This window comes from Gambusia affinis, linkage group LG19 (genome assembly GCF_019740435.1).
Source record: "Gambusia affinis linkage group LG19, SWU_Gaff_1.0, whole genome shotgun sequence".
Taxonomy (NCBI): Eukaryota; Metazoa; Chordata; class Actinopteri; order Cyprinodontiformes; family Poeciliidae; genus Gambusia; species Gambusia affinis.
The window spans coordinates 4,042,596-4,069,950 of record NC_057886.1 but is presented as its reverse complement, the minus strand read 5'-3'; the positions used below and the strand labels follow the sequence as shown (position 1 = coordinate 4,069,950).

General features: G+C 39.1%; 1 protein-coding gene across 4 annotated transcripts; it reads left to right on the top strand.

Moving 5' to 3' along the window:
- The first annotated feature begins 657 nt into the window (after positions 1 to 657).
- LOC122821877 (choline transporter-like protein 2) lies at positions 658 to 23,377 on the top strand. Of its 4 annotated transcripts, none has more exons than XM_044100170.1 (23): positions 658 to 864; positions 8,441 to 8,686; positions 11,415 to 11,463; positions 11,542 to 11,615; positions 11,722 to 11,806; positions 12,047 to 12,131; positions 12,226 to 12,339; positions 12,440 to 12,500; positions 13,129 to 13,252; positions 13,346 to 13,429; positions 14,148 to 14,260; positions 14,741 to 14,872; positions 14,947 to 15,046; positions 15,295 to 15,387; positions 16,660 to 16,744; positions 16,861 to 17,123; positions 17,991 to 18,085; positions 18,200 to 18,303; positions 19,216 to 19,289; positions 19,367 to 19,437; positions 19,571 to 19,659; positions 19,832 to 19,916; positions 22,687 to 23,377. In XM_044100170.1, the coding sequence occupies exons 2-23, from the start codon at positions 8,653 to 8,655 to the stop codon at positions 22,791 to 22,793; spliced, it is 2,121 nt and encodes a 706-aa protein (XP_043956105.1). In that variant the 5' UTR covers positions 658 to 864; positions 8,441 to 8,652; the 3' UTR covers positions 22,794 to 23,377. The 4 variants fall into 4 exon arrangements, with proteins under 4 accessions (XP_043956105.1, XP_043956103.1, XP_043956104.1 ...); XM_044100168.1 differs by lacking the exon at positions 22,687 to 23,377 and adding an exon at positions 20,324 to 20,740; XM_044100169.1 differs by lacking the exons at positions 8,441 to 8,686; positions 22,687 to 23,377 and adding an exon at positions 20,324 to 20,739.
- The last annotated feature ends 3,978 nt before the right edge of the window (positions 23,378 to 27,355 follow it).

Here is a 27,355-nt window from a genome sequence, read left to right as displayed (position 1 = left end):
TTTTTTACTTTCAAACTCTCTGATATCCACTAACATCATAACTCTGTAGGAGGCACAGGAAACATCTGACCTATGGAATTGTAAACGAAGGCCTCTGTATCAAATACTAAGTTGTTTTTAAAAAAATATTGTATCAAATACGGTTTTCGTTATTTTTTTAAATAAATTCTAAACTATGGTAAAAATTGACAAAGGGGCAACCTTTAGATAAGAACTATAGAGGTGTAATAAAATGTATTCTATGGATTTGTCAAAATATTACGAATCTATTTGTTTTACCGTAAAGCAAAGTGATGATCAAGTGTTTTAATGAATCATTATTATTTATATTCTGCTGAAGTAATAGTTCCTCCCGGTCGCCTTCTTACTGTTGTATCATGAGTCAGAACATAAGTCTTTTACGATAAATTATGAATGAAGAAATTCTGTACATTTCTTATTGTTCTGAAATATTTTCCAGTCTCACAAGTTTTAAAGTAAATCAGTATTTATGTCCAAACCAATCCTGCATTCTTGAAATAAACTAGAGTTGATTATAATAGAATTGTTTTTAATTGAGTAACTTAGTCATTTAACGGTACTAAACATTAACCCTGCCTCAGTCGGTGATTGGTTGGCCGCCGTGTCAATCATAGCGTCCTGCGCTGTCATTGGTCAGCACACTGCAGCTAGGAAAGCCCTCTGAAATGTTTATGGGTCTGGGAAGATTTCTGAGCGGACTTCAACAAAGTAACCAAACGGGGGAAAGCGCTACAAGAACCTGGAGTCCGAGCTGGAAAATATGCGCTAGTCTTCGCCTGTGAGCAGCTGGACTACAGAAGAAGCACCCCGTCATCATGGAGCTGGAGGAGAAGAAGAAATACGGTAAGTGTTTAAAGCTCCGGGCCACGCTACGCTTTATTTGTCCGGTTACCTTATCATTAGTTACATGTTAACCAGTTGTTGGTTGGCTCCACACGACACAGTTTCTCACGGTGACGGAGTGAAACAGTTTTAGAAGCGCTAGCGCTCAGTCTCCTGTTTTCTCCTTTAAAAATTAAAACAAATAATTGTCCTTTGGTAGCTCGTATAAAGACTGCTTTACCTCTCGTGCTTTGTACGTAAATAAATGAACGAGCATAAGGCTTGGAAGATGTTGCGCGTGATGCTTTCGCGTTAAGTTGGGGCAGCACTTCATGCATTGTTAGGATGAAAGGCGTCCAGTCTACGTTGTGCTCGTCCAGTTGCTGCCACATTCCTCAGACTGGTATGAAAGGCAGGCAGGGTCAAACTATCTATAGAGCTAATAAGTCAGCTGCCAGTCTTTCTGTTTTGTTTCATAGTAAAGTGAGCTTCTGGTAATAATGATATGTGTGCTGTTAAAAATAGCGCCCTGGTCTGGGTCAAGTATTCATTCCCCTTAAACGTGTTCACTTTCTGTAAGATTAATAAAACATGACTGACCGAAATAAATCAGATTAAAGGCGTGCATTTTATTTTTAATACTCCTCGCAAATATTTTCTAGAGACAGAAACAGCTGTAAATTCTTCTTTGCAAAAATAACACAGTCTCCGTCAGATTGGATAGAAAGTATCTGTCTTGCTCCTGATTACGAACTGGACTTAGGTCTGAGCTGTGACTTGGCCAATCTGGCACGTGGATGTGCTTTGTTCTGAACCATTTTGTAAGTTTAGTTTCACTGTTTTGTTGGAAGGTAAACATTTTCTGCAGCTGCTAATAAGTTTTCTTTCATTACCTTTCCATCTACCATTCCATCATGTCTGATCAGCTTCCTTCATCTCTAGCTGCGTTTCCATTAAAAATTAATGTCGAAAAAAAACACAATTTCACAATTGCGGTGTTTCAGTTAAATAAATAACAATGCAGCTAAAATCACTTGCGAATAAATTTGTTCATGCGTTATTAAAAAAAACATGTCATCATCCTCCTACCACTTTCTGTTCGTCTTCTGGTAACATCATGTGACTCGTGTGATATGGAATAAAAGTGCTTCCATTGCAGTTTATATATATATCTATTTTGATATGGCCAAAAAAATCGTATCGCAAAAAGTCTTTGTTGAAAACTATGCGCTTTTTTTTTTTTTTTTTTTTATCTAAATTGCCCCATTATTCTTGTAATCCCAATTTGTGGAAATTTAAGGTCAATGGAAACTCGGCTATTGATTGAAAATATCCAACACAGTATGATATGTTTCACAAACTAGTTTTAGTGTTTTTTTGCAAACAACTCAAGTTTGGTCTCTGAGGGTTATTGAAGTAAAGTAAGTGGAATAAAAAAATGCCACTTTATTACTTTTTATTGGTCTAAGAAGTCCAAATAACAACACAGAGCAAAGTGTTACTGAGACGAGTTTGTTTACGCGCAGCTTGGCAAGTCTTTAGCTGATCTTGAGGTATTTATACAGCATAACGTTTTTCTACAGCTCCCCTGCAGAATGTTGACTAGCAGAAATGAGAAACACAACCCTTCCATTTACTGGCATCCATTCTGTTTTCCTCCATTGTGTGCCTGCACACACCCATTTCCACTCCGCCTGCCACATGATGGCTAATTGATTCACTTAGCCTCCAAGAAAGTTTGCTTTCTCTCTTTCCTCTTCCTCTCTCTTTCCCTCTCTCAGTGCTTGCTTGCAGAAACAAGCCAAGTTTCAGTCTAGTATCATAACACAGAGCAAGGAATATGCGTTTGCAGGTTGGCGTGAGGGAAGTAATTGGGGGTGGCTTCTCTCCACAGCTCACTTTTGTAGTAACGGCGGTTTCCCTGAGGAAGCGTACTCGCAACAACAAACAAACAAGCTAACATTTCAAAATGCATTGTCATACCTAAAACTGACTCGGAGAGAAGGAAACGGCAAACAACCTAAAGCTCTCCGGAGCACAGTGGAAGATTTTCAGAGTTATTTCAGGGTCTGGTTTGTGAAGAAACCTCAATGACAGGAACTGAGAGCAGTTATGCAGACATGCCCTGCTGAAGATTAGGGGTAATTATGTGCCATGTGTAGAGAAGTGGCTTTGAAACCTGATCCGTTGAAGTGGTTTCGGCCTACATCTGCAGGTTTCTGTGAGCTCGTTTCTTCTGATATTTCTTGAGGTAACATCTAGCAATCAGTGAAAAGCTGCTCTGCTACTGCAGCCACACGCTTCCACTTTGATGTTCTCGATAGGCCACCCGCAGATTAAAAAGCGTGTGACCAAACTTGTGCAAACCCTAAACCCATCACCAGCATGTTCAGAGCTGGCTGGAGACAGCTTCCATCTTTAAAGAATAATTGTGCACCAAATCGGGGATCTCCAAACCGTAGGCCTCGAGATCTACCGTGTTGTTACCAGGCCTTTGCCAGACTCGATGGCATGCTGAAGACGTAGAGGGATCATTCGATTCAGCTGTGTGGAACAGGAAAAGAGCTGGAGAGACGTGAATCTTGTATTGTGTAGTGATTCGATTTTGACTTTTAGGGCTACGATTCGATTCGGAAACCAGTTTTCCCATTCAAAAGGTCAAGAGATTCTGTTTAAATTATGTGACTGACGAGATGAAAAGATAGTGTAAACAACTAGAACAACTATTTATTTAAAACAAATCCTTGAGGTTCCAGACTGTGTCAGATTGTGTCAGTGTATCAAATCAGCTTATACTGAAACTAGAATAGGTTTGTGCATAAAATTCTGTAACTTAAATGACCAGCATAAGGTTGACTTAGCTACATGGGCTATATAGTAAATAAAAAAATATCAAAGAGTTATTCAAAATGTACACGGGGGCCGAGTGCACGCATAATCCATGATGCGGTATTTTAGCAAAATTGATAATTGAGCATTTTAAATTTATTCAGAATTCCCACGACTACGAATTGAGACTTTTATTTTATTTTTTAAACAGAATAAATTAGTTTTCTGCACCTTTATTGGAGACTACGGCGCAGAATGCCCAGGTGGTCTGCTTCCTGCTTTTGGTTTTTACGTGATAGAAGACAGACTTTGTAAAGGTCTTTACACGTCTCATTATCATGACGGCACACAACAGATGCATTTCTGTGTGTGACGAACGGAGGTGTCAAATCCTGTCGCTAACATGAACACTGTTGTGTCTTTACTCCAACATAGTATATTTAAATAAAGATTCAACTTGGTGGTAAGGAAAAACGAACGTTACTTTGTTTATTCTTATCTCCTAGGTTACACATCAAAGCACTGGCGGATAACTTCTTGGTAACTCTGGAGCTAGGGAGTAGTTCCGCTGAAGTAAATAGATCCACTTTATATACTACAAACACCAAAGCTATAAATGTTGAGAGTTCCTCTATTAAACTGACTGAAGGTGAATACAGAAACGAAAAGCTGGAGTACAGACATTTTTAGTATTTGTGAGCCTCTCTCTTTATTATTAAATTGAATATAACTTCAGATTCTCGTATAACTTTTCTTCAGGTTAACTTGGAAAGTGAACTACTATTGTTGCAGGTTAATTTTCTAAACTTCAGAAAAGTAAATGTTAGGGAAACTCAAATGTGAAAAATTGGACTGATGTTGATATGCGATAGTAACACTGCTGATATGTTAGATTTACCAAAGTTTTTTAAAAATCTTTCTTTTATCAGATTAATCGTAAGAATAACCGATAGATTACTAAAATATTCATTTACAACAGCCGTAGTGAGGAGCAGCTGGGGTGCTGTGGTGGCACAGGGGTTAATCACAGCCCACATATGGAGGCCTTAGTCCTCAACGCAGCTGTCGCAGGTTTGATTCCTGGCCTGGTGACCTTTGCCGCACGTCCTCCCCCTTCTCTCATTACCCACTTTCAAGTCAGTTCAGTGTCAAATAAAGAGCCAATAAAACCTAAAAACAAAAGTAAAAAACTAATTGTGAGTAGCAGCACAGTTCTTGTTCAGAGCTAAAAACAGATATTATTTGTTGCTCTGTAGGTTCCTGGCAGCGGAGAGCGAGCGTCTGTATTAGTTTGTCCTTATCTACCCAGCCGACCCAAAATGCCACCACTACCCCAACAGATATAAACACAGAATTTATCACTTCTGTTCACACAGCAGGCCGAACAGACGAACTGGTCCAATATGCTCTTTTCACCCACCAGAACATCCAATTTGTGCCACTTCCATATGTGATGGTACCAAATTGGAAACTCCTCCAATTGTTTTCAAAGTGTCTGCGGTTTCACTTCGCATTTTATCCAACATTTACGTAAATGCGTCATAATTCTGCACCAGAAGAAGCCAGACGGGATAAATCTGGATGTCAACAATGGCTGAAAGAAGCGGTGCCGACACTTTGGTCAGCCGTGTCACTCTGGAGAAAACAGAGTGCTTTCCTAATTCCCTAGCGAATAGCTGCATAAATAGATCTGAACTTGGACTGAAAAGCGAGGATCGCATCCAGAGGTCCACGCCCTCTGACCCTAATGAAAGACTAACACTGAGGGATGCGACCGTAACCCGGAGTTAAATGTTTCCCAACTGAGCCATCTTGTTAACAAATCCTAGCATATTGTTACTGCAGTAATAGCCAGCACACTTCCCAGGAAAAAGATACACACATCACAGAGCTTTCATGAGACAGAATGGACCAGTCAAAGTCCAGACCTGGATCCATTGGAGAATCCATCCAGTCTGACTGAGCTGTTTTGCAAAGAGGAATGTGCAACAATCTTTAGTCTGAACTTTAGGTTGAATGCAAATAAGCACCATGCATTTTATTATTATTATTATTATTATTATTATTATTATTATTATTATTATTATTATTATTATTATTATTATTATTATTATTATTATTATTATTATTTTCACTTCAGCATTGTGTTTTACTGTGTTCACTGAATCCCCAGTACGTTGAAGTTTGTGGTTGTAAAATGAGAAAAATGTGAACAAGTCCTGGGGTTGCGGATACTTTTGCGAGACGCAGTTGCTGTCGACTGGGAGATGACTCACCACAAGAGACTTGAACATTTCCGTCATTACAGAATATGGAGGGAGGAATCAAGACAATGAGGGGAGGGAAGTCACGGAATGTTGGGAGTCATCAGCTTCAGTGTCTAAAGATAACATCAACTCCTTAGGTTCAGGTTATTCTAATCAAATGTCGTTTTCTTTAGAATCTGGGCAAAAAGTAGATGGGTTTTTTTTTGTTATTTCTTCCCATTTCAGCAATTGTCTTTCTTTCTTTCTTTTTTTTTTTTTAAGGATATTTCATTGGCGATAGCAGCCTAACACCATGGAGAAAGAGTAAAGCTTCTCATTGCTGGCACCAATCATAAAAGTTGCGGTTCTACCTTCGAAGCTCTCTAATTAGACTTCATCCCACATGTCTGACGAAAGGAGCATTTTGAAATCAGAGTGTGGGATCAGTTCCACCACAGGGTTGCTCTGCAGTTTCCCAGAGACGGCCTCGTCCTCTGGTGTGTGTGATGCTGGAACTCAGTCCAGACCCGGAATATCAGCGTCTCAAACGCCGACGGCTCTGCATCTGTGGGGCTGGAATGAGATCACATTCCAGTGGTTGATGACTTTGTTTGTTTGCGGAATTAGATATTTGTTGTAAATATCCGTGACTGCCAATTGAGGCTATCAGGTCTGTTTCATTTAGACGGTTTGAAGAGTCCTTGTCAGGCCAAGTTAAAGGTGTTGGTGGACGATGCAGAAAGGATAACAAAGTGACGAGTAGAAATGGAGAGCAATGTGTTTGTTAGCAGTAGCTGGTCAGATAAGGCGTGTCCAAGATGTTTGAGTTTATTACGTCGACAAGCACAGTGTGCATGAGGATCAAAGCATATTGCCAAATATTCCTCTGATTGCATTCGCTGTTCAAGACATTTTTACCACAACATAATCTCAAGAGTACGTTCAGTTCATCCTAACCCTCTTCTTCTTTTAATATGTGACAAGTAAACACAGGCCTGTCGCAACAGATCAGCTAACCACATAATGAATTAAAACAGACTCAATAATTTCCATTTGCATGATTCGTTGTTTTTCTCTGTTTTTTCTCTCTTTCTACCAAAAACTGCATGATAAAAGTCTTCAGTCTGGTTCTTCTCAACTAACCCTGTTTCTGAAGGACATTTTTGTGTAGAGACAAAATAATTCATTTTATTTGCCATTTCTTTTGTTTTTATTTTGGATACTTCATATAATACTCTTGCATTATTATGCCACTACCATCATGTTACTTGAAAATGGTCTTGAAACAACATTATTACTGTTTGTCGCAGTAACTTCTGGGACAATTTGTCGTCCAACACAATTTGTTCCCATGATGGGCTCAAATAGACGTACTTTCGTACCAAAAATGTACAATGAAACAAATTGCCTTGTTTTTTATTTTTTATTTATTTTTGTCACACTTTGGACAAACTTGTTACAATATTTCAATTGTCCATATCAGACAATCACAACCTGATTAAATACAAAAAGATGCTTTGGAAGGATTATCCAATTTCTAAAACATAATGAAAAAAACCAGCAATTTTTGGAAACATGGCAATGTTCGCTAACAAAGCTGTGTCTGTCACAAAAGAAAATCAGTTTTCAAATGTAACATATTGAAATAAATTTTGATTCACCTTACTGTACATGTAGCAAAACGCATTTGAACAGCAAAGTATCGTTGGAAAGCAAAGTTATCTGTACTGTATATTTGAAATCTTTTGTGGCTGTAGTTGTACTTTTTAACAGCACAAATGCCTAAGTTGTGACCCAGAGGCGTACCGTCCCAAGTGTTTTGCACCCTCTTTACCTGCGCATTTTGATTTCATCTTATGTGTGTTAACCTCCAATTGAATCATTTACATTTAGATGTGATGAGTGGAGTGGAGAAAAACAACCTCTTTAATTTTATTGCAGGGCTTAGTAGAAGTTTAGATTTTGCCTGTCAGCAGAAACACTGGAGGCGCTGCTGTGAGAGCTGCCATACTGGCCATGAAACAGGAGCAGGCCAGATGGAAACTTTCTGCCATCTAATTTTTCCTCTCCTCCTTTTCTTCTCTCCCTTAACATCTGAGGAAAACATTTGCAACACTTTGGTCCGTCTGAGCTTTCGTTGTTTGAGTAACAGATTGATCTAACACGGTGTGAATGCAGAACAGAGGGAGCAGATCAAAACATCCGGTCGCCATTAACGACTTCAAAGATAATAAATAGAGCCTCTGGATTTTTTTCCTCATTGAGTTCCAATGCAGTGTCTGAAGGTCTCCACTAGGGGGAGACCACGCAGCACGTCCTGCTAACCAGCAGGTGATTCCCTCAAAACCTCACACCTAAGACTAGTCAGTTCTAAACACACAGCGCCGGAGTTTTCCATTCTTCCTGAACACATCCCACACATTTTCTCCACTCCCCTCATCCCTATCTGTTCAAAATACTTTTATGGGTGTGTTTTAGTTGTGCTTCTTTTTTTTCTTCTTTTATATATTTTCCCAGCGCAGCATGAGGTCTGTGGGAAAAAGGGTGGAGACTGGTAACATGCAGGCAGGTGGAAGCAGTTGCTTTCACAAGCAACAGAAGAGGAGGAGCGTCACAGGTTATTCAGACAGGTCGGACTGGTTTCGCACTCCGTTTGTGCTTCTCTCATTTATTCACTGGCAGGAGCAGAAGTTGCCTTTTTCTGTACATCTCGGCCCTGAAAGCGAGCTTCAACATGCCTGAGGAGGAAGATAGCTATGGAAAACACGGTAACGACTTCTCAATGTTCATCAGAGTTATGTCTGTTTGTGTTTGTGGGCAGCCAGCTACTCTTGGCAGCTTTTTCCAATGCTCAGGTGTGTTGGAGCAGCAAGCTGGACTTTCAGTCTGTTTCCAACGGAAACCCGACTTCTTCTATTTCTTCAGTTTGTCGTTCTGGAAATGCTCCGATGGGATTTCAAACATTCATCTCATAGCTTGACTTGACGGCATGTCAGACGTGACAATCTCGAATGGCAGCACACATGAGTTATGAGACTGTTGCCCTTTCTGATAGGAAGTGGATGGAGGCTTGCTGTAGCATTTGCCCCAAATAAACACATGCAGACCTATAGGGAGGTACATTAGAAAGTCATGCATTTATCTTCACGGTTTAAACTAGTGATCTATTGCAAGAAATGGCAATAATGTCAATAATCGTCATTTTCATTTTTTTGCCTTTTTTAATCATCTTTCTTTAGATTTTTTCTGAAGAAGGGTCTTTGAATTCTACATTTACTTCTGAAACACAAATGTCTTCATTGTCAGACGGACATCCGCTCAACACAAAGCATGGCTTGTATTATGTAGCCGCGGTTCAAATAAAAGTAGGGCTGCACTGACTGGTTTTCCCTCTGATTACCGATCTCTAAGAGCACCACTTGCCAATTCCAATTTTGGCCGATACCAATGTATTTATTTATTTATTTATCTATACATATGTATATTTTTTTGTCTGAAATGTTGCTAAATATTGCAAGAAAGTTGCTGAGTTGGCACCAGTGGGGTGACTATTGTTAACTGCAAACATGCCGACATGACCTGGTGGGTCCATCAGTCAACCTGCTCTCACAGTGGAGCAGAAGAGGACAGTAGCTGATTTTTTTTAGACCTTTGACAATTCAGAGAAGATGAGCTTCACATTTAAGTATTTTTTTTGTTTTTTTTTAGCTTTAAACTAGATGGGAGAGGGACATGACTTGACTGTTGCTGCTCTTACAGACACTGTTGTAGTGATTCTTCTGAGTACATATCTGTAATGATGTGCCACTTCCTTCCTCTGGGTCACTTCCTCTTTAATTTGGTCCTTTGAGCCTACAGCTTTCCCACTGTAGGCTAACTGTAACTGTTTACTTGCGAGCGAACCGTTCAAGACTCCCGTTTTCTCCCGTTTGGTTTGCACCAGAGTGCAGATGAGCGTTCAAGCCCTAATGAAGCGAAACATTTAACGAAAGAGAGCGTGCTCTGGTTGTAGATCTGTTATATCTGTTGTAGATTTCACAGGAGTATTAGCCGGACCACGAAAGCACTGGTTCAATTTGTTGAAATGATGCCGTTAGACAGACAAAAATATTAAATTCTGCCATTTTAAAGACTGAAATACCTGGTTAATACATTCTTCTCCAAATCCAACATTTTCATAACATGATGTAACCAATCCACACCTGATAGACAAGTTACAGAGGTGCAAAGTGTTTACAGTAAGAACTTCTATCGGGTTTCTGTAGCTTCACTTGACCTCCAAATACCACAGCAGGCTCAGAAGAAGGAAAAATAAAACTAGAGCAAGAAAGCTTGTGTACAAACAATAAGTCTCACTTTCACATAAACTGCAGGTGTGTATCTGTGTGTGGTGCATTGTAGGTTAAAACCATTTAGTGAAGTAAGTCGATGCTTAAAAATGTAGCTTTACTCAAGTATAAATTAAAAGTATAATGCAGTAAAACGACTCGTAGAATAAAATTTTTTCTCCCAAATTATTCAAGTAAATGTAACCAGTTTCTCCATATGCTTGATTCTGGGACATAGTTTGGTGTACATGTCCCCACTGTTTGATGGAAAACAAGTTCTGGCTCAGTACTCCTCATAAACATGACCGGTTTAGTCAAAGTAAAGCACGGGGGCAGATTTCTCATGGTTTTGCTCCGGCTTAGTCACTGGGGAGGAATTCAGGAGGTTGCCGGGCGGGTTGCGCTTGGAGGGAAACATCAGCTGACAGAAGAAAGGCAGGAGGAGAGGAACTGACTGTTCCTCTCCACAGTGACCTGAAATCGGACTGATTCCAGGTCACTGTGTTGACCTGGAATCAGTCCGATCTATACGGAGTTCCACAGGGTGGGAAATGCAAACAGGTTTGTACAGGAATCTGTTTGTTGGCTTAAAGCCCCATGAAAGCAGAAATTGGTCCAATTCTTAGCTCTTCTTAATCTAGAACCACCAAACTACTGGAAAACCCCTGAATAAATGCTGGAGAAGCACTAAACTAATTATTCAGGCGTTTGCTAAAATAAGCTGGTTAACGTTGGTTAGTGAAAGTACGTATATAGGGATTATATCATGTATGCAAGTCTGTCACTATTAATAAATTAATTGCATAAGTTAAAATGAGCTTGATAATTTTGATCCTTTCTTTTGGATGAGACTTGATAATCTATTTTATTTATGGTTTTGGTTGTGTCTGCCTTTATTTTTGTCTTTTTTTGTTTTTGATCTTGAATATCTAAAATATCTTTCACTTCAAGTGTCAATTATTTGCAAAATTGAAATTTTTTGCGGTTTTGTCTGAGATTAATCTCACCATCACAGTAGACCTGGATGCCAGTAACTGTTTTGTTTATTCTTTTTTTTTTTCCCCCCCTTCCATAAATCTGGTGGGATGTTATCTTTCTCACGTTCATGCTTCCAGTTCTAACTGCAGTAAAATACCCTGACGTTCTGGATGGTCTTTGTTTCCTGTAGGCGAGCCCTTCAAGCACGACCCCTCCTTCAAGGGACCCATCCAGAACAGGTGAGTCCAGGACTGCAGGGTTGGATTTCTCATTGTGTCGCTGATGAAAGCTTTCATTCATCGTTTCCTCCTCTCCAGATCCTGCACCGACATCGTCTGCTGCATCCTCTTTGTTGTCGCTATAGTGGGCTACATTGCAGTGGGAGTACTTGGTAAGGAAGGATCCGCAGTCTGGTTTGCCAATAAAAAAACCCCAAAAAAAAACAAACCATCCAATTATAAGTTGTAAATATTTACATTGAATCTTTGTGCTTCCAGCCTGGTCTCAAGGCGATCCAAGGAAGGCGATCTACCCAACAGATAGTAGAGGCGACTTCTGCGGACAGGTCGGGACTCCACTCGAGTGAGTTACTTCTTAAGCAACTCTAGATATAAAACTATGTGTAGAGTATAAAAAAATAATATTTAAAATAAACTAATTATGCTTAGCCTGGAGGTAAGTAAAGTCTAGCCTGTTTAGGCTTGGTAGAATGGCTTTAGAAAAAGAAACCCTTCAAACCAACTTTCAGCCTTGGAAGCTTTTTAAAAAAAAAAAAGTTGCACAAACTATTGTGGACCAGAAAAATGTTCTGTTTTCCCACAGGTCTAAGAGGAAGTTGTTCTACTTCAACATCATGAAGTGTGCCAGCCCCATGGTGCTGCTTTCATTCCAGTGTCCAACCACACAGGTGTGAACTCCGCCATCTTCCGCCTCCTGTGGTTTTAGTGACCTTTTTTTTTGCTATCTGTGCTTGACAAAACTTTTCTAATGTTGATCCTTAGCTGTGTGTGGAGAAGTGTCCAGACAAGTTCATGACCTTAGGCAAAGCCCATTCCAACGACAAAGATTTTGATTACTACAAAAACTTCTGCAAGGAGACTGTGACACGTTCAATGGTGAGATCCCCTCCCTGTAACATTTTTTTAGTTCCTAGATTACTACAGATGAATCTAATCACAGTTTCTTCCTTTGTCTGTTTTTGGTCCTGTATTTCAGAGTATACCAGAGATTCTTCGTGAACGTCTCTGTCCCCCTATGCTGATCCCCAGCAAGTCATGTTAGTGGATTTTATCTTCCTGAAGCTGTCGCATTAAATGCATACAATTGTATGCGTTCAGTTTGCAGTATTAAAAATTATATTAAAAAACTGGTTCTAGAACAGATGGTCAGTCTGAAGCCTATTGCCTGATAACCTCAGGCCCAAAATCAGACTGCTAATCCCAAATTAGCTCCCTTACAGTCCTTGACTGCTTTTATAAAAGATCACTGCAGAAAGGGAATCTAACCACCAGAGTGCTTGCAAAGCAGAAAATTTCTCATTTATTTACAGGAATTTGCAGCATATATATCCATCCATTCATTTTCTATACACCCTTTGTCCGTAATGGGGTCAGGAGGGTTACTGATGTCTGTCTTCCGGGCGAGAGGCGGGGTCACCTGGACAGGTCGCCAGTCTGTCGCAGGGCAACACAGAGACATACAAGACACACAACCATTCACACACACACTCACACCTAGGGAGAATTTAGAGAGACCAATTAAACTGACAGTCATGTTTTTGGACTGTGGGAGGAAGCCGGAGAACCCGGAGAGAACCCAGCATGCACAGGGAGAACATGCAGACTCTGTAGAAATATAAACATATAAATGCATGCCTCAGTGTGGTTCTTTCTTTCTTTCTTTAGTCACCCGTAGGTGCTTTCCGGATTTGGGCCTTAAAGGAGGTGTAGTAACTGTCGGAAACAGCACCACGTTTGATGATGGATCTGGATACATGAGGGATGCTAAAGATCTCGTGGATGGAGTAAAGTGAGTACACAACAGATCCGAAACGCCACAAAAGCGGTTATTAAAATGTGCTGGCAATCAGGTTTCATGGTTGGGAAATCGATCTCTTCTTAGGAATGCCACTGTGGTGATGGAGGCTCGTCAGGTGGTTATGAAAATCTTTGAGGATTACACTCAGTCCTGGTACTGGATCCTTATGTCAGTAACTATTTCTCCTTCTTGTCTCTTTATGTATTTGTTTTCTACTTTTTCTTATTTAAGGGGGAAGTATTATGTCAAATCACAGTTTTTGAGCTTTACATTGTGTTATGTTGTTCCTTCATCAAAAACATAGCTGGAGTTTTGCCTTGATTCTTTCATGCATATTTGAGAAATCCTTTAATCTGCCTTGGCAACCGTTCAGCTGTGCAGAACATCTGAGTGGGCCTAGCTCCGCCTTTGAGGATGAACTTCCTCAGCGGTGCTGTTTACGAGCTTCTGCCTCACAGATCAGCCCTCCCCCGAGATTCTTCCACTCAGCTCCTTCAGACTAGCCGGCAGCAATTAGCAAAGACCTGGTGGAACCTCACATCTACTGAGCTCAGAGGAGCATCTTCTCAGAGCATCGCTGGTAAAAACGTTGCTAAAGGTTTAATTGAGGAGCGATGTTGTGATGACTTCCTGAAGGAGAAGTTTTAGAAAGAGCAGGAGCTTTTAAAGAGACAGAGACCCAATTTCAAGAAGTTAAATCACAAAGTGAAATTTCTTGAAGTCATTTTTGTTCTAAAATGCTATATACATCAACTGAAGCTAACATACTTGATTGGGTTATAAAATGATACTATGTGCCTGGAAAACAAACAATACTTCCCCTTTAACTGTCAGCTGAATTCACTGTGTGTGTTTCTGTGCCTAATGTTTGATTCTTCCTCTGCAGAGGGCTGGTGATCGCCATGCTCCTCAGTCTGCTGTTCATCGTCCTCATGCGCTTCCTGGCCGGCATCATGATCTGGATCATCATCATTGCAGTGATAGCTGTAATAGGATACGGTAAGGACCAAAAGCGCACAGTGGTTTTACTTTCCTCCGTTTTATTCAGATTTTCTGTAGTTCTGCTTTGACATATATTTTTAAAAAGTTGAGCAAAGTGGATTCAGGAACACAGATTGTACAGGAGGCTACCGTACAATCTGTCGGAGAAATTGGCATTGCAGAACCAAGAAAGGAGCGGTGTGGAGTTCCACAGGGCGGATTTTCAGAGCGTTGCTCAGAACATGAATAACATCCCTAACAGTTAAGCTCTTTGGGGGCATGTGATATATTTTCAGTTTTATTCTAATTAACCTAAGTAACACTGATGAAACTTCCTCTGGCTGTAAGATGATATTCTGTCCTGGTAATTTGTACGACGTGGTCTGCTGATGAAATCAGTAAACGATTGAGAGGTTTTTACTTCCCATAGTTATCCCAGTTGGGGAAGCTTCTGCTGTTCCCACTGTCCTACTTGTTTCCATTAATATGCTACTTTAGGAATCTTTCACTGCTACATGGAGTATGCCGACCTGAAGAACGAGCCGGGCGCTAACGTGACTCTGCAGGAACTGGGCCTCCAGACAGACTTCACCGTCTACCTGCACATCAGACAAACATGGCTGGCCTTCAGTGAGTGACTAGAAACCTCCACCTGTTCTCTGTTGTTTAGTTTCAATGAGCTCACACTCTTTGACTTGTTTTAGTGATTATCCTGGCCATCATGGAGGTCATCATCATCCTGCTACTCATCTTCTTGCGGAAGAGGATCCTCATTGCCATTGCTCTCATCAAAGAGGCCAGCAAGTAAGATTTCATCAGGGTACTTTGAAAAACATGATGGCGCGTGCATCACATATTTTTAATGTCTTGATCATTCAGCTTCCACACCATGACTGGAAATCTTTGCAAACAGCTAACATCTGCATTAATAGGTGAAAACACTGCCATAGGAACAGCATGACGGGAACACTTTGGTGCTTTCTGAAACCTTGGCAGACCTCTGCAGCAGAACCTGGACCATGCTAACCTGGAATTCTCTTCTTCTTTTCCAGAGCCATTCGATACATGATGTGTTCCATGTTTTACCCGCTGTTCACCTTCTTGCTCCTGGCAATAGTTGTTGCTTACTGGGCCGTAACTGCTGTGTATCCTTCACTTTGTACTGTTTGTCTGATCTTTTTTACCTCTAGGGGATAAACAGTTGCACATAGTAAACCAGCATGGATCTGAAAGTAAGGAGTAATCCCCAAAATGAACCACTTGCCTTCTGTCGCCTGATCCTGATTAGCCAGCAGAGGGCAGCCTTGCAAAGAAACGGCTTTAGATTTGTTGCCTTGACTTTACACTGGATAACCTGACCTTACATTTTTTTCATTGGAAAAAAAGCTTACTTTCAACAAAGTTCAACAGGAATTGTTCAATAAGTAAATTATAAAAAAAATAAGTAAAGTTTTTTTTTTTTTTTTTTTACAGCAGTAGTATTTCACCAGCCTCCTAAAATAATTAACAAAATTATTTTTGCCAAAAGATAGGAAAGGTTATACTTATGTTATGAGAAGCCAAAAGCCAAAGTACTTTACAAAGAGCACTAAACAAAACAAAGAATAAATGACCCTTTTACCTCTTAACACATTTACACAGAAGCTAGTCTTTATTTACACTGGACATGGAGGTGGGAGGGATCTTCCTCTGAAAAACATACTGAAAACAGAGCATGTTGAGTGCACCAAGTCAAGATAGCTGTATAAAAGTTGTGTATAAAGGAAAGGATAATGTAGACATAAGCTGCGTTTCCATTACAAATGTGCGCATCTGCTAATGATGATAAAACACAATTTCCATTAAATAAGAAATCGATATGTTCAATGAATCATTAAAAAACATGCTGCGTCATCAACCTCCAACTACTTCCTGTTTGCTTCTTCGTGGTTTCTGCCAGTGGTAACATCCGGTTGTTGATCATGTGACTCTTGTGATGCAAAAAGTGTTTCCATTGTAGTTTTGCCAAGTAAACCAATTTCAATATGGCCAAAAAAAGAACCCCTCCTCATCCTAGCGCCAAAACCTTCTATTGAAAATCCAGTTCTTCCACTAAGCCATTTTTTAAAATCTCAATTTGGGCAATTATATGGTCAACAGAAATGCAGCTTTTTTTTTTTAATACTTCCTTAGTTTACCATCAGTCAGTGACTTTGTTCTGTTCTCTGTGGGTGATTCCCACAGGAAGATCATTTATGACCTCTGACCTCTTTTATCCTTGTATACAATAATTATACTCTGTGTGAATATTGGTCCATTGATGGTTTAATGTTTCATAAAGTATCCTTCACATTAAAATGCTGGTGTTTGGAGGTTTGATCCCCCGACAGGCCAGCAGTAAGCTTCGGTCTATCGTTGCATTTACCTTGACAGAGCAGCTTCTTGTCCACTTCCAATGAGGCCATCTACAAAGTGGTCAATCAGTCGGCCTGTGTGCACTCTGGAGAAAATTGTGATCATGCTGTAAGTTTTCCAGTTAATCTCTCTACAGCTCTTTTCCTTTTAGAAGCTGTCCCAGCAGCTTGGTGCTAATTCTGCCAGATCCTATGGATGCAGTCACTGCTACTTCTGTTTTTCAGAACTATTCCACGAGTAAGATGAAAGCAGAGTGCCCGGATTCAGAGTGCAATTTTGCCTTCTACGGCGGAGAAACGGTTTACCACAAGTACCTGATTGCCCTGCAGTTCTACAATGTCTTCCTCTTCTTCTGGTGCGCCAACTTCGTCACCGCTCTGGGCCAGATGTCTTTAGCCGGGGCTTTCGCCTCCTACTATTGGGCCTACTCCAAGCCAGGCGACATCCCCACCTTCCCAGTGTTTTCCTCAATGGGGAGATCTCTAAGGTACGTCAGCCGCTGTGAGCTAATTCATCCTTTTTGAGGGTTACAATATAAATCAGCCCAGATTTGCCATAAACCTTTGAAAATTGGCATCTGTCCGATGCTTAAATGTTAAACCAACCAGAGAACTTCGGTAACTGAAAGAAATGTGACTTTGCTATGAAACATTTCTACTGTTGAGTAAAGTTTCTGTTTCTTTTACCCACTGTGAGTAACTTTATTGAACGAAGAATAAATTTGTTTAAACCGAAATTTCACCAGACACAGACACGTAGTTTTTTTGTTAAAGTTTCAGTAGTTTTATATTGGAATACAATATAAAACTATGTAATGTTGCTCAGCTCTCCAAGTAAGGATTGATTTGGATAAATTTGACTTTTGTCTGATTTTGTTATATTGTAAATGTTTTTCATTGCTTTTGATCTATAAAATACTTTGTTCCATCGGATGCCATGTTTTTGAAATATTAAAAGTTCTTTTGATTAGTTACTCAGTACTTGATTACTCCGTTTTTACCAAACACTTTTTTACTTTTGAATAATTTCACGGTTGTTTATTTTTACTCAGGTAAAATACGTTGAAGTTGTGCTACTCTTACTTGAGTACAATTTTTGGCTACTCTAGCCACTTCTGCCACCAGGTCACATCTACCCCTACACAGTTATCAATAGTTACCCCAACTTGACAACTTTTTTCTCATATTTAGCGACTTTTTGGACACAAGAAAATTTCCCAAAATTAGAAACGGCAGGTCAGGTTTTAAAAAAAAATCTGATTGGCCTGAAAACTGCAATCAGTGCACGCTTACTTTTAAGCATTGATATTTGCTTTATTTTCCTCCTCTGTTTGTGCCCCTTTATTATCCGCCAGGTATCACACAGGGTCTCTGGCGTTTGGTTCTCTAATCTTAGCAGTCGTTCAGATCATCAGAGTTCTGCTGGAATATTTGGACCACAAGCTGAAAGGTGTGTTTCTCTGCGGAGCCCCATGTTTTTTTATCGCTGAGACTGTGACATGTCCTTGAAATGGTTTCTGAATTGCTTGGGTTTAGATTTGTCTCTTGAATCTGTCATTGACAGGAGCCCAAAACAAATTTGCAAAGTTCCTGCTGTGCTGTCTGAAGTGCTGCTTCTGGTGTTTGGAGAAATTCATCAAGTTCCTGAACAGAAACGCCTACATTATGGTGTGTGTTTGGTTAAGATGTGTGTAGAAGGTCATACATTAGAGTGCACTAACCACCTTTTATGCAAACCTCAGTTATATTGTAAAAAATTGTTTCCTAAATGAAGCTAAAATCTTTGATCTGTTGTGCTGTTAATTTTTTTAAAAATCATTTACGAAGCCTTTCTCTTATTGATCCTTAATTAGGACCAGAGGCAATGTCACACTGTGTGTGAGAAAGAGACCGTCCAAAGTTGCTCAGCTCTGCAATTGAGGATTTCACAAATGTCAATGGATAGGATTAGTGGAGATGTTACCAATAGAGGTGGAATAAGATTCTTAATCAGGCTAATTGCAGATTGCGGGTGTGCCAGAAACATGCAAATACAAAGTTTCCAGCTCAGGACTTTTGTGTGTATTTTTTTTGTCAGCATGTTAAAATCAATGTAATTGATCAATCTTAACGAGTTAAAGTCCCAGCTTTCGTTAGTAACTGTGAAATCCATGATGTTCCATGGTGGCATTTTGTGGATTAAACTCAGAAGCTTAAAATTGTTTGATTTTTCTGTGCATCCCTAACCAAAATATTAAATCTTTTCTGAGTAACCCTAAAATACTTTCGGGGTACAAATTCTTCTTATTATTGTTTTGTGATTTTTTATTATTTTTTTTACAAACATTGTCAGGGAACTACCGTTTTAGGATTCAAGAAGCTAGCAAAGCGTTTACCTCTAACTAAACCCAAACATCAGCAAAAGCAAATGTTTGCAAATCTCTTCCATTTTGATGACTTGTCACCCAAAAATCTGACTCCAGACTCAACATTCCTCATCAGCCAAGATTTGTTCTTTGTGTTGCAAACAGCTCTGGCATCATTTACTGAATCCCCCCCCCCACTCACCCTCTGTTGTTTATGTGCATGTTTGGCCTCTAGGTGGCGATCCATGGCAAAAACTTTTGCGCCTCTGCAATGAATGCTCTCAATCTCCTCATGAGAAACTTTCTCAGGTAATTGTAAACGTCATCTCGTGGTGTGAAAGTTTTATTTGATTTCTCTTGTCTTAACAACTTGTTTAATCCTGCAGGGTCGCTGTCGTAGATAAGGTGACGGACTTCCTGTTGTTTTTGGGAAAACTGCTCATCGTTGGGCTTGTGGGTGAGTCGGTGTTACTTTTCAAAGTGATGCACAAAATCAGTCTCTGCAGCGCAAACAGAGCCACTAGTTTTTGCAGCATTAACTTAGGACAACTAGGAACCATAGTTATTGAATTGACTGTTTTTCTTCATAGGGGTCTTTGCCTTCTTTTTCTTCTCTGGAAGAGTGAAAGCCTTTGAGAATACAGCTCCCAACCTGCACTATTACTGGGTGCCAATCCTGGTGAGCAACGCTCTTTTTTAAAAAAAAGAAAAAACGATCAGTTTTCAGTGTTAGGTTGAATCTGTTCAGGAACAAGTGAAGGTTGCTGTTGATTCTGGTTTCATTCCTTGTCTTGAACTTGGCTGTGTTTGTATTGTGAATGACGGCCCATGGCTCGTGTTTCCCCGTCCAGACTGTGGTGATTGGCTCGTTTCTCATCGCCCACGGGTTCTTCAGTGTATACGACATGTGTGTGGACACGCTGTTCCTCTGTTTCTGTAAGTAATTACGGTGTTATGTTGTTCACTCAGTCACTGAGATTGAGCAACTGGCTCCATCAAACTTTCCCCGACTTTGCTCTTGGATTTGATGCTTTCACTAATTCTTATATACTTTTAATATGGTGTACAACAGTCACGTTTCTGCATGACTTCAACATACAAAAGCTTGGCTAATTTGTTCTGCATTACCTGAAAGTTGTGTCTGCTTGGTGATGAACTTTTAATTTTCAAAATCTGCAATATCTTGGGGTGCTATTGCTTGCCATTTGACTTTCTTTCTCTGTTTTTGTCTCTCCTCTCCCCCCTCTCTCACTTCCATTTCTCTTAATCCTGCTATTTCTCAACCTTCTAATCTTCTGCTCCACCATTTTAACGCACACACACACACACACGCATACATCAAGGTGAAGACCTGGAACGCAATGACGGCTCACCTGCGAGGCCTTATTACATGTCAGCAACTATCCGGGAGATTCTGTGGAAGGGCGAGGTGGCAGATCAGAGTGCGCAGGAGGAAGACGGCGCGCTGAAAAAGCCCCAGGAGAAGGACGAACTTTAGAGATGAGGACTTTGTGCTGAATTAAAAGCGCAACAAAAAAGTGTGGTGATCCTCCTTTTTGAGTAGCAGAAACATTGATGAACAATACGACGACAAATTGCCTTCAATGAAACCATTTAGTTACAAATAGCCATTGAAAAGCTTCCTTTTTATTAATATTAGAAAACTTAAGCTGATGATTAAATGTAAAGTGTCCGATACCAATACAGGTATCGCCGTATCAGATTAGTTCTGCCGATACTGATCCGATACAGAAAAATAATGCTGTATTGACTTAATATATATATATATATATATATATATATATATATATATATATATATATATATATATACATATATATGTGTATATATATATATATATATATACATACGTATATATATATACATATATATGTGTATATATATATATATATATATATACATATATATGTATATATATGTGTATATATATATACACACATATATATATATATATATATATATATATATATATATAATGTGCTGGACGAGTACAGCTTACCTAAATACACCGGTAGCTTCACAAGCTTGGTCAAACATGTAAAAACACAACTTTAATTTGTTCAATCAGTGCAGCAAGGACTGTAACAGTCAATGTAAAATAAATCATAAAGAACTGACAAAAAGAGTAGGATCACTACTTTGGTCAAACATGCAAAAATAAACTGTAACTTTCATTAAAATAAATTAGGAATAATTCAGCACCATTTTACTTGCTTGGTTTGGGAAGACTAAACCTCATGAGTGGTTTTCACCGCGCAACAGTTGACGTTTCTATTGCTTATTCATCATTGAGAAATTTGGCCAATCAATCAATCAATCAATCAAATTTCATTTGTATAGCACATTTCAGCAGCAAGGCATTTCAAAGTGCTTTACATCAAATCAAACACAGAAACACAATGCAACATAGAATCAACAATCAAAACACGACATTAAATCAGGTTCCGTCAATAAACTTGTAATTGATTACGTTTCAAATACAACTCTAAACAGGTGGGTTTTTAGTTGAGATTTAAAGGAAGTCAGTGTTTCAGCTGTTTTACAGTTTTCTGTAAGTTTGTTCCAGATTTGTGGAACAATGCATTATCGTTTGAGTACTTTTGTAAAACGTTCAAAAGTCTACGAAGTGAATAGTTTCTGACAGGACGGGATTCTAATCCGAAGCGTTTTTCAACGCGCAGTAGCACAGCAGCGTACTTTTCTTCTTTGGGGATTGTGTTTGTCTCCTCAGTTAAACCAGTGGGAAATCTGGCTGCCATTTTGACACTTTTGCCTTCTTTAAATGGTTGCTTCTGCAACCAGTGGAAACTTGGCGGCCATGTTGTGCCTCTGGTCCTCCATTTCTACTAAAACTGTAAAACATTAGGTAGCTTTAAAACTAATGTCCAAAAAAACGACATCACCCTGCACTTTATTTCAACACTAAGCCATATTTCATTTTACTCTATTTGTAGCTGCGTTCCACTGACCATATAATTACACAATTTAACACTTTGAAATTATAGATGCTTCATGGAAACACTGCAGTTTTGGAAAAATTCTTGTTTTTTGATGAAAAGTTTGTTAGAATGCAGTTTTGGTTTCTTTCCCAAAACTGTAATTGAAACACTTTCTTTGCATCACACAAGTCACATGATTCACAATCGGATGTTGGAATTGGTGCAAACCACAAAGACAGGAAGTGGCAGGAGGATCATGGCATGGCATGTTTTTAATGACTTATGCGAACAAAGGTATTCACATAGGATTTTAATTGCCTTTCTTATTTAACTGAAACACTGCAATTTGCAAAATTTCTGGGGCGTTTTTGACATTAGCAGAATATTGACAGAGTTTTGATAATAAAAACGCAGCTACTGACACTTCCAAGACGAAGCAAGGTTTATGATTCTTATTTTCTAGGTTGTAGATATTTGATAACTCTTCCAAACATATTGTTGGTTGAACAGTTTCCTCATCCACATGAACAGTTCACTGTGATGAAGAATGAATTGAAAATGACTACGACTGCATGTTTCTGTTTGAACCATTAAAGCTGGATGCTTTTTTTTTCCTATTAAACAAACGAGTCTTTGTCTCTGAAACTTCCCCCTACCTATACTTTTTTAACTTTTATGCTTGGTTGAAACGATTCAGCTGCTTGACTAGTTGTTGTTGGGTTTTTTTTTAACTAAATCTTTTTCAGTGGAGGACCTGGAGAGGAATGATGGGAGCTCTGAGAGGCCATACCTGATGCCCGATAGCCTCCTCAAGATCCTAAATAAGAAGAACAAGACCAAAGCAGGGGAGTAGAACCTTTGATCAAACTGTGCAGCCCCATATGAGACCAGTCCATTAACTCAGAGACTGTGGCTTTGAGGAACACTTTGCCGAAGACGAGAACCAAAGTCCCTGAATCATCAGGATTTGCGTGACGTCCTCCTATGTCAGATGTATTTACTTCGTAATGGGTCGGAGCGTCTGTCTGCATCACACACCGTCATGTCCGTGTTTTTCTAGCTTTCAAGGTTTTCCAGTTAAGTGAATTTTTAAAGTCTCTTTAATCAGTTTCTCTTTTTTTATTGCATGTTTTTAAGAGTTTTTTTTTTTAAAATCATGCAAATTTTCTCCAGCATGTTTTATGTTGTTATATGAAGGTACACGGTAACTTCTTGATGTTTAAAGCGCTTTTACAACTTCATGTGTAATCTTATTTTATTTTACTAAAGCCATCACACTGCCAGACAGAGGCCTCCTCTACTTTTACATTATGGGAAGGGTTTTATTAGATACCAAAGCACAGTTTATATAAATGTACAGGTTTGTATTTGGGACATATGCTGTATTTGTTTAAAAATAAAACTGTTTTATATATAAATATATATTTTAAAAAACTACCCCAGAGTCATTGGAGTCATTCACAGCTGTCACAGCATCATTGGCCTTAACCATACAGTCCATATATTCTGTCTCTGTGCCAGTAGCACGTTTGTGCTGCATTAAATAAATGTCACCAAAGTTTTACAGCGTGTTCACGCATCCTTGGTCATAAATTCGCACACCTAAAATTAAAGCCTGGCAAGGTCTTAATTTTATTTTATTTATTTAAACTTGGCCTTAAATTTGTTAATTACAAGTCTTAAATTTTGTCATGGCAGGGCCATTTAGTTTAGAATATTTTTTGTTTTCTCTCTGGACTTTTCTGCAAAGGTTTTGGTCGCGTAGAGGTCTTCAGTGCTTTCTGTACCTCAAGTCAGCGATAACAAGCTGCTAATATACCCCTGCTAACCAGCTGAAGTTTTTTTTGTGTCATAAGAGTAAATTCATTGTCAGGTGACTGGAAGATGTTTGTCGTCGCCATTGTATAAACTGTACAGATTTTCTTCTGTACATTTCTGTTGTAATTCTTAGCTGTAAAAGGTCTTAAATTAGAAGAAATCCTATTTTAGAAGGTAAAGAGAAGACGGTGAAGTCAATAAGAAACCATAACTAGGCTGTTTTAATGCCAAAATGGTAAGAGATGGGCCAATAAAAACATATCTAAAACAAGCAAAAGAAAACCTTCATGGAAATGCTCTTTACAATTTAGGTCCTTTTAACATAGCGAAAGTGTATAAGCTGCTATATAACCAAGCCAACTTTCAGATAAGAGTTAAATCAATGCTAAACTTTTTTTTAAAAGTCGTAATAGTTGAAATCATGAGTAGTGATGGAATAAGTACTTTCAAATTAAGGAGCTGTCCGTTTTTACAGCGTAATAGCTGGGTAGGATAGACTTATCTATTTCTGCTATAAACCCAAAGCAAGAAGACATTTACACTTTTAATTAATTACCAGAAGTCATTATTGTGACATTCACAAATGTTTTGTCATGTTTTGCTAAAATCGATCCGTTCCAACCTCATGACGGTGAGTCGACGACTGTAAGTCGGGCGATACATATCCGGTCTTTGTGAAAGAGTGGCTGGAAGAAAGTCGTAAGAAGTGTTCGAGCTCCCATGTTTTCTTTTAACTCCAAATTGTTTTTTCAAATACAAGAGTCAAAAAATCTACATTGGGAGCTACATTGCATGTAGTGCCATGCGTCTGCCACCTGGGGGCAGTAGTCTAGTGCCAAATGGACGGAGCTAGATGAGAACTGAGCTCGGAGTTTTGACCAAACCCTTTCTCAACTCACACTTTCTCTTCTCTTGTTAATTGTTTTTAGGAATTATCTTGCTTTATTGTCCAAACAGTGAAAAAGTCTTTGAAACAGCTTGGAGTGTTGAACAAAAAGCTGTCAGCTGCTTCAGAGCCGCTCCAGTGAAGCTAGCTGCTGACATTTAGTGAAGTAGCTTTCTAAGCACATAGCTAATGACAAGAAGTGCTTGTCATTAGGCTGATGAACGTGGAGACTTTCAACAGGTATTTGGGTCTCGTGCTCTAGTGATAAGGAACCGTCTGTCTGCATTCCTCAGTGCTGTCACCTGTTGTTTGTCAGCGTTCCTAACAAGTCTTTGAATTCCTGAGTCCAAAAGTCCAAATATCTGTGACTTTTACTTTGCAATAATTCACAAGGACACATAAAATGCTCAGATAAAAGACCTTAGATGTAATTTTCAAGGCTCTCTCTCAAATGCATTGCGCAGTAGCTGTTCCCTACAGATGTTATTCAAAGGTTGGACTTGAAGTTAGAATACCTCAACTGTGAATCTTTCTAGTCAAGCATGAAGTTTACATTCCATTGCCATGAAAAGATTGTGGTGTAAAATAGAGAAATAGTTTGCAACATACCAAGCCAATTCATTTCAGGAGCGAGAAGTGAGCAATATCTGTGAAGAAGAAACCCCAGAAAACGTTGCAACCACCACTGTCTGGTAGGGCGAACGGCTCATGGGCACTTAGACCAAGGTTGAGATTATTAGAGTGAAAACTGAACAAGCAAGGATCTCATGGGCTACAAAACTTGTTAAGCAACCTCACTGACCAAAAGAAATTGATCTTTATTTGCCAGAAACTAAGATTTTGTTTTATTACTTAGTTCAATATCCAACATGGTTGTATGTGGAACACACAGTAATCACTGAAGGTACAACATAACTCAGGTGTTGCGTCATTCCCACATCTGCATTCATAGCCAGCAGAAAGCACCACATCCATTTGTGGACATGTTCCTCTAGTGTTTAAATGTATAAAAAACAAAAGTATGCATTGACGCCAGCTGGCATTGCTAGCAGTTGTTCTATTTATTTTACTTAGCGTGCCACTTGGTTTTCTGACTTCTTTGTACTTTTTGGATGATTGGTATGTAACTTTGTTACCACAGTATTTATAACCAGCTGGTTAGCATCTCCAAAAGCTAACATTATACCTGGACTGCCCTGGCAATGGTTGTCATGAGACTGTCAACATTTAACTTCCCTTTGGGATAAATAACATATTTTTGAATAAAATCAGTTTTTTCAATTGAACTGATCCTAAAACAATAAACTGCATGGACAAATAACTTGGATTCTTTACTTTAAAGTAAAAGTGTGTGTAGAGGACTTTTTCACTAGCTCTTTCATTATTATTATTATTATTATTATTATTATTATTATTATTATTATTATTGGAATCATTTAAAGCAAAAGATTACATAACAGGTCTATAGACTATAATTATTTTAGGATTATGTGATTATAATCACAATAGAATGATGTAAATACCAAAGTTATACCAAATTTTACCCATTTTAACTTTGATGCTTGTTCACTAGTGGACTCTGTTTACCAATGAGGAGATTTCTAAAGGTAATCACTAGATTTTATTTACTGTTGAATACCATACTAATATGTGTTTTACATTTGTAACACCTGGGGATAGCTATAAATCCTTTTCCTTCCAATTCAAAAATTACATGCCACTTTGTGCTTCTGTGTTTTTGCATAAAATCCCATGGAAACACATTGAAGTTCATGACTGGAACGAGGCAAAAATATCAAAAGAGTATAACATATAATAGACATGTACTGCGTCACACACACACAGAGCCTGGGAAACGAAGCGATAATAATAGAAATGCAAAATGAAACCTTAGTGGGCCCCACCCAGCATCAGCATCAGTGTCTTCACTTCGGTGACGATGCTGCGAGGTTGTTAGCCGTAACCCGAGCTGCATTATGAGGCACGAAGAGGATCGGAATGTCGCATTAACTGTGTCAAGGCTCTTGTTACCACAAAAGACATGCGCATCATCATACGCATGAGGGCCGAACCAAATCATATTCATTCACTTAATGCCCTAAATGTACTGTTGTTAGTGGATTTTCTATTAGAACGAGATAAACAAAGCAGATAGCTGTCGCCCAGAAAAATGCCAAAAGCATGAAAGAAAAATAACCTTTCACAGAACAGAGGAGTGTGTTTCTTTCCTGGTAGGGCGGACATGATGGTGGCCACACTGAGGGAATCTGGCTTGGAACAATAAACACATTCGATCATGAACAAAGTGACCTATCAGTTAAATTATTGAACTCTAATTTAGCTGAAGGAACTAGCACGATTTCTTCAGGAGAAACCTACAGTTCCTCTGACCTCGAATGTGAGACATCAACTTTATCTGACAGTCATATGCATTTTCTCCTCTCATGAGGGCTTTTCGTGCTCTTTGTGTTTAGTCGTCACGAGGCTGGAAGTTAAACATTTGGCTATGTGAGCGACCTTCTACTGACTCGGTCATCCGGTGGCATATAAAAAAACAAATAAACCACAACAATTAGAGAGACATTACACAGTGTTTCTTTTCTGCTTGTTCTTTGATTTTAGTTTTTTTTTTTTGTATGTCACTGTGTTTCAAGTGATTGTGTTAATGTTTGTGCTGCTTCACTGAGCTTTTACATTGCCCCTTATGGACA

What these genes read in the sequence shown, in the direction of transcription:
- LOC122821877 (XM_044100168.1), top strand. Translation starts at nt 8,653, where the DNA reads ATGCCTGAGGAGGAAGATAGCTATGGAAAACACG. An exon ending in CATTGCAGTGGGAGTACTTG is followed by an intron (nt 11,616 to 11,721) that starts GTAAGGAAGGAT and finishes TTGTGCTTCCAG; the next exon opens with CCTGGTCTCAAGGCGATCCA. An exon ending in GATAGCTGTAATAGGATACG is followed by an intron (nt 14,261 to 14,740) that starts GTAAGGACCAAA and finishes ATGCTACTTTAG; the next exon opens with GAATCTTTCACTGCTACATG.